This window comes from Apteryx rowi, unplaced genomic scaffold (genome assembly GCF_003343035.1).
Source record: "Apteryx rowi isolate R43461 unplaced genomic scaffold, aptRow1 scaffold_10, whole genome shotgun sequence".
Lineage (NCBI taxonomy): Eukaryota > Metazoa > Chordata > Aves > Apterygiformes > Apterygidae > Apteryx > Apteryx rowi.
In genome coordinates, this window is record NW_020447197.1 from 136,369 (window position 1) to 144,170 (window position 7,802).

At 42.7% G+C, this 7,802-nt stretch overlaps 1 protein-coding gene across 1 annotated transcript in view; it reads right to left on the minus strand.

Moving 5' to 3' along the window:
• Positions 1-2,080, minus strand: part of ATP11B (ATPase phospholipid transporting 11B (putative)) — a 136,756-nt gene extending 134,676 nt beyond the window's left edge. The window contains exons 1-2 of the mRNA XM_026061916.1: positions 2,020-2,080; positions 916-1,018 (exon numbers count right to left, since the gene is read on the minus strand). Of these exons, the coding sequence (XP_025917701.1) occupies positions 916-1,018; positions 2,020-2,080 (164 nt within the window). The remainder of the gene's footprint in view (positions 1-915; positions 1,019-2,019) is intronic.
• Positions 2,081-7,802: the final 5,722 nt, after the last annotated feature.

The following is a 7,802-nucleotide window of genomic DNA, read 5'->3' on the forward strand; positions in this document are numbered from 1 at the left end:
AGAGCCTAGCCCAAGAGTGATCCCAGAAAAATAATAGAACAGTTTGTTCAGTATTTTAATAATAGATAATTAGTGCTGAGGACATAATTCTTATTAGTTAGTCTGTTTTCGACATGCAGTAGAAATTAGCAAACCTGTTTGGGAGATATTTTGCGGGGGGTTGGGAGGGTAAAAGGATTATGGGGCAGATTGAGAAGACACTTTGTTGATGCAGGTTTCTTGAACTTCTCTAACATAAATGACATTTTGAGCTAAAAACTTCAGTTAAAAGAAATCACACAGTATGTATTCTGAAACTGGCTTTCTGACAGGTGAACTTTTAAGGGGGAAACATCGGTTAGCAGGACACCTTTAGAGAAATGCATGGTAAAAGCAACGAGGTATTCCCCTATGGTCCAGTAGTACTTAAAGAATTTTACCAACAACCTGGATGATGATATACTTTATCTTGCTGATAAAGTTTCAGCAGACATCACCAAGACTGGTTACTATTACAGAGTGATCTGAATCTCCTGGTCAAATGATTGTGATTCAGTTTGGCTGCATTTAATACAGTCAAATGCAAGGTGATACATCTGGGAACCAGGAGGGCAGATTACAGCTATAAGGTGGAAAACTCTGTCTTGGAAAAAAGTGACCCTGAGTGGGACTGAGAAATCAGTGGAGATAACAGCTTCAACATGAGCTCTCAATGCAAAGCTGCAGCTAAAAGGGCAAGTGTGTCTTCTTAGTGTATGAAAAGGGAAGTATCAAGTTAGAGGCAGGGAAGAGATCCTGCCTCTGCAGGGAGCCACACCAAGCTCACAAAAGCAAGTCTACATCTAGTTTGGAGGTCCATATGTGCATCTGGAAATAGCAGAAGGAGTTCAGAGGGGAACCACACAAACAGTACAGTAGCTGGAAAACTAGACTTACGTGGCAAGATCTACAGAGCTCAAGACATTCAGCTCTTTGAGAAGGAGTTCGGGATGAGACTTGGTCACTACATGACGGGTGTAGAGGATGGGCAGTCTTACTACTAGAGGCAAAAGAAGAACCAATGACTCAATATCAAAGCTAAACAGAGTCAATCTTGAAAAGAATGCTAAAAAATAAAACCAATGCAGTTGACTTGCTGTGGGGCCAGTTAAATGCTGTGAAAGCTTGCCAGAGGAGGCAGTAGCCTTCCCAGTATTTGGAGCCTTTAAAATGGACTATTTTTCTAAAGCATATGATCCAATCCAGTTTGGGACTGGGAGGATTTTCCCAGTTTCTGCGTGCATGATGCAAGGGTCCTGTCCATCATTTGATTCTGGTGACACTTGGTTGTTCCCTTCCCCCAAGGAGGAAGGGAACAACCTCTTCTTGGAGGGAACAGGAAGTCTCTGCTCCCAGAATTTGTCCTGGCAATATCTGATCTAGCATGAACACAGCCTAGCCCTCTGGGCTTCCATGGAAGACCGTGCTCTCAGTACCTCCTGGGAAGGCATTACCCCTGGTAAAAATAGACACCAGCACATACCATCAGTTTTACCCAGGCTCAGCCTAATGGCAGAATTATTTTATCTCGCTACAGAGAAAAATTCTCAAAAGAGAATACCACCCTGCCAAACCTTTATCATCTAGTGTTATATTGTCTGCTAAGGAGGCCAGGTCTGCAAAATGCTGAGTACCCTCAGCTATAGAGGAATCAAGGCTTTTTAGCATTATTATTCACTTTTTTAGAAACTGCTTGGTACCTTGCAGGTGGGGTCCTTACACAAAACATCACTCACAGTTTATCCTAGCAGATCGCACCACTGGGCTGAAGCCTGTCCTTGCTTATGTATATGTCTCAACTAAAGGGAGTTGTGTCAGGGAGTTTTTTAATGGTGTAAATCCCCTTGTAATAGTCCTAGAGCTGCACAAATGGAAGGAAAAAATCCATTGATGTTCTGACATGAAAATGAGAATGCTGTGAAGATCGTGCTGCTACCAGTTTCCTCCTGCTCCCAACTATCAAAATGAACAGAAAGACTAAGCTTTGAATGTGGATATTACCATGTTTTCCAACAAGGTACTGCACCAGCTCTATATCCTCACTGCAAGGGTCTGCTTTCATTTCTGGGGCAGTCAGAATGGATCAGGGGAAGTTTGGGGTAGCTCGCATGAATACCTTAAAAAGCCACAGAAGCATATGCAGTAACTGGCATAGTAAGTACACATAGCAGCAGCTATTTAGAGTTCCTGCTTAGTGATGTTCCCAGTTTTGCTGAATGATTTGCAGCTAATCCCCAAATACTTGCACTGGTGTGGATAACCCCACCCGCTAATTACCTGGAAAAAATCACGGGTCAGGTGCTCCTTCTGCAGTAATACCTGGTAGCAAACATAAACCAGACATTGTTTCCTGACAAGCTGTACATGACACATCATGTTGCAATGTAAGGGAAGAGACATTTTTCCATGTTTACCACCCACTGCTAAACTTGTGCAAAGAAATGATGTCTCTGAATTTGCTCAGCAGAGAGAAGCCGTTTGGAGCTTTCAGTCCTTAGGCTGTCCAAACATTTTAGGAAAGCTGGTGATGGCTTCCTTAGAAAAATAGGTCAAAGGCCTTTAAAATAAACCTCCCACCTAAAAATGTTTTCCCCAAATTCTAGAAGTTAAAGGGATCCCTTCCTGCCCACCCATTAAGGATTATTTTCATAGCGTACATGAAGTGCACCACTGATGGCTCAGAGCAAATCCCCTAATGGCAAATCCTTCCAGGCTCCCCAGCATACAGGTTTTTCTAGTCTAGACTTGAGGTCCAGGCCCGCTCTCACCCTCTCAGCTGCCTTGCAGAATTCAGCAGATCACTCTCTACACTTCCATTTGCACGCTTGCAGCATTTTGGATACCTGAAAATTATGTCAATTGCTGCTAAGAACACGCCGAGCTGCGTTTGGCCCTATGACTGCGTGCCACACCGGTGCCTTGGGAAATTGCTGCAATTTTACAGGCTGTCTCATTCAGCGAGGGTCATCTGGCTTTTCGTGAAAACACTGCAAGGATGTCACAGAATATGTTCATAAATTGCTTTTGAACTGACTTCTTCAGATTAAGGAAAGTGAATGTTTCATATGCTTGGGTTTGGAAACTAAAATGCTTTTCTATGTTTTAACTCTTAATGGTAAAGGTAGAATGATGACAGTTTACATTCCTAAATTTTGGTGAGTATAGCTTTGATTTTTGTTTAGTTGGAATCAAGAACAGAGACAGAATAATATTTGACCACTCAAAGAAGAATTGGCACTTGTGCGCTTCAAGCACATCTCTGAACAATGCTATAATAACAGAAACAGGATTAACAAAAGACTCTGGGGGATACCTACAGTTACATCTACCTGCTTTCTTGGAAAGAGAATTGGGAAAAAAATAGAAAAAAAAATGGGGTCAACAAAAGATTACATATAAGGGAAGGAGAATGCTACGAAGAAAAAAAAAATTGAGGACATTTTCTTCTGTCTGTTGCCAAGGAACCTTGGACCTAGTCTACACAAGAACCTTTCTTGGATCTATTTCTTGTAATAATCCTAATTGCAGCTCAGTTGGTGTGTGCAAAAAATCCTTCTCCCTATTTAGCAAAATGAAAGGTTCCATCAGAGCGAGCACATCTGCATGTGCTAAAAATGGAAATGCAAGAGCAATGCAAAATCTATTAAACAAATATTTCTTTTTGGGGGGGAGGGACAGGAATCTAGAAGCACCGGGGCTGAACCACATAAAATGAAGCACATGAAAGACTGCATCAGAAGTTTTCTTTGCCAAAGAGGTGTGCGCAATAGCTGAAAGTACACATTATGCTGTATTGTTATACCGTAGATCTGGCATTATAAAAAGTTTCCTTTAACTATTTGGTCTGAAGGAAGACGCACGTGGTTCAGGTTAGTGCTAATACGGAAATGTCAAAATATCCACATACACAGTCCAAAGCTGATGAGAAGATGGGGAGAAAACTGCAGAAAACTGAAAGCCACATTTCACCAAATCCATTTCTTGTCACAGCCAGCTCTTGGCCACTGGGCAAGCTGTCAGTCCTTTCCAGCTGCCTTCTCCCTGGAAGGCCCAGTCGTTTCCTTCAGCTACGTATAACTGAAATATGCAATTGGTAGGGCTTTTAGAGCAACACTTTCAGAAGTCCTTGAGATCATCCAGGCCTCCAAGCTTTCAGTAAATTCAGGTCAAGAAAAGCCTAGGTAAGAGCTAGGTGGCTTGAGCTGCACCTTTGCACCGAGAGCCGTCCCTCCCCACACTCACAACTGGCCGGTGTGTCCAGACCTGGCCAGTTATGGGGGAACGCCTCTCGCACCCGCAATGCTTACATCTGGTATTGTTAGCGTTAGTATCGGAATCATCTTCCAAAGTAATTTTTTTTGCAACTCAAAACTGGTCTTTGCACAGGAAAAAACACGTATTTTTAAAACATGCAGAAGCTACTGCTTCCACACAGAGCACCTTAGGAAACCCTTAGAGAACAGAGAAAAGACACTGAAAAATTCAGAACTCCAGTACCTTGATTTCTGCTGAGTTTAAGTATTTAGAAAACAAAGAAATAAATACCCTCATTCCCTTAATCACACTCACAGCAATGCCCCTGACAAAATTCTCAGGATTTATCCTATTGCTTCTACTCACTTAGAAACTGTCTGAGGCCTGGTGAAGTCTTTAAAGAGTGTCCCGTTATCCTCAAGACTCTGCTTTTTCTTTCACAGTCCTCACCTGCCTGGGGATACTGAGCATCATATCCCAAATCAGCAAGAATCAGACTTGCGACTGATGTAAATGTGGTTCTATAAAGGCTAAAGCATTTAAGGCTAAACTGTATCTTGAAGAGCTGAACTGCTGCATGCGTATACTTTGGCAGAGGTATGCCATATAGATTGAACTGCCATGTATTTTGGATACCTTCATTTACTCTGCTGTTCATTCAAAAAGTGTGGTTGCCTTAGAAACCACAAAAGCACAGAATAATTATAAGATAAACCTAACTGATAGAATCACTCATCAGTGGCTCAGATGTACACAGCACTTCTATAAATCCAAAAAGATATATTAAAAGCGGGGGGAGGAGGAAGCTCATTTCCTCATCGAAAAATGGGGGTAGAGAAAGGTGGCTGATTAGCCTGTTGGAAATGACAGATCACTGTATCGTGTTACGTGTTGACGTAGCCTTAGCCTGGGAAATGCCCATGTTCGGCAGGTTAAGCCTGTGGGAAAGGAGGAGGCTGCAGATGCCGGGAGAGCTCGGAGTCGGAGCAGGCAGTGGTCTTCTGGGTCAGAATCTCAGCGCGCCTCTGGAAGGATGAAGAAAAGCTGTATGCATTTTGCAACTTCCAGATGTTCCTTATGGAACAGGCTCCCTCTGCCTGCTTCTGCTGGAGGCATTTCCCCATCATCCCCATCCATGTAAAGTGCTTCATTTAAAAAGTATAAATCTGCTCCCCTCCCCTGCCCCCCTTTTTCCACCCTTGGTGCAGCAATGCTGAAACTTGTCTGCACCAAGGCGATGATTTCCTATCTGAAGGACATAAAGCAAGTTCCTGAATGGAATGTCATCTCCTCCAGCTAGTAAAAGTTTTATAACCAGGGACAAAAAAAACCCCAATAAAAATAAAAAATAAAATAAAAATCAGGCAACTCAGCTGGTGTAAATCAGCACTGCCTAACTCCAGTGGAGCTTGCCTCAGGCAGGGATGGAAATTTTGAGGTATCTGCAGTATACGGATGGCAGGTTTATTAGAAGTCATTAAAACATAACTTTTCCTAAAAAAAAAAAAAAAAAAAAAAGAAAAGAAAAGAAAAAAGGAGTAAATATTGCAGGTCCATCCTCTGTTAAGATCTCTTCAGTGAATCACTATAAATGTCTGAGTAGAGACTGCTAGTACTGGGTACTTGGTTTATTCGGGTACATTAAAAAAAGTCATTTATAACCACTCTAGTTAATCCCTGGTTTAGCATATATAAATGTACGTTTTTATTACTGGTCCCGTGGTTCCCTTTCCCATACTGCTCCTTACCACTTGTCCTATGCACTTATTCTGGCTGCCAGAACATATTTCTTGCAGGCATGACTGGCGTATGCTTTGGGGCAAGAAATGAGAAAGGGCTACCCGCAGCAGGAATCCAGGGCTTATGTTCAACTTTTCCTCAACTTTATAGCTTGGCAGCTGTGTGCTTTTGCTCTAGGGGCTTCAAGCACAGCTGTATTGCCTGAACGGCCAGCAGAGGCACTGCTGCTTGCTGGATCAGACCAGCAACATCTCCAGGAGTTTTGGGAGAGCCACGTCTGCCCCATTCACTGAGTAGCCACAGGGCTGCAGGAAAGCACAACTGAGGGGAGAACGGCACCATCTTTTTTGGGCGCTGCATTCAGGTCCAATTTAGCATATGAAGAAGGTGGGCCAGTGTTCATTGCTCCTCTTATCATTTAAGACTCACTTCAGTAACTTGAAATATCTTTATTGTCTAGGCCTGCCTTTAAGTGTATTTTTAACCCCACCAAACACCTTGTTTCACAGCACTCATGTGGATAAGAGCACCAGAGCTGGATTGTGCCTTGAATCAGAAGCACTTTGAGTTTTTCCAAGGTGCTGATTTTTTAGAGGCAAACTCCACATTCTTTGAGATGGAAATTTCACCCTTTCATTTGCTTGGGTCACACTCAGAAACACTGCAAGCCACCAGTCCGAGTCCTGTCTTTTTATTTTATAAGCAACATCTCAGGCAAGCCTGGTGCACCTTAATAAGCAAGGGAATCTTTTTTTCACCTCTGTGTTTTGATGGGGAAGGGGTGGGGAAGTATCTAAGCCAAATGTTTTATGGCTATTTCTCTGGTTTCAGTCTTTGGAATCTGTATCTTCACCTGATTTGCATCCCAAGATACTCAAAATCCCATCAGTTTCTTTAATCTTTCTCCAGCTTGGGTCTTGCTCACCGAGCCAGAGAACAAATCTAATATAATCTGTGGCAGCAGAATGGTGACTTGTCCATGACTTGAAGTCTGCACTTGAAGACTAGATGCCTTGCCTCAGGGGTGTGCTAGCTGCGCCTACAAGTGGTAGGTTTGTTGAGTGTGGCAGTCCCAGAGTCCAGCTTTCACAGGGAGCCAGAGCAGACATCCCAGTGAGCCCTTCTGATTTAAAGAAGAAAAAAAAAAATCTCTGACTACTAAAGGCAGTAACATGTTTGGCTATTATGAACATTAAGCCTTGAATAAGTACAGAAAAGTCACAGCAATGTATATTAAGTAAAGGAACCGCATGCAAAAAAAGGTTAGGCGAATTTAAATAGGGCTTCATCTAAAACAAAGGAGTTGATCCTTCTCTTTGATCTCATCCACCCTTCCCTCGCCCAGAAAAAAAGCTAAACAGAATACAAAGACACAACCATGCCTGGTAGGAAAGAAAAAAGCCGGATCACCAAGGTAAATAATTGACTCAGAGCTATTCATTTCATAGCATAATGTTGCTAAATTTTGGGTGTAGAACCTCCCTGTTTGCAAAGCTGCTTCTCCACCAAGGATCCCAAAGCAGTTCCCAAACTCTCCTGTACTCATTTCATATCCCCTGAAGTCAGTGCTGAGGAAATAGCCATGCAGTGTCACATTGGATCTGAAGAGAATAACCTTCCTGAAGTACAACCAGGAACAGAAAGATTTGAAGAGTCCTTAGGGAAGGTCTGGAGAGCAGAAAATACTCCCTAGAATGGAGATGGCCTGCAAGGATAAAAGGCGTCATGAATCCACTTATATATGAGGTCCTTCTGCCAATCAGATAATGTCCATGGGTGCAGTTTGCTCC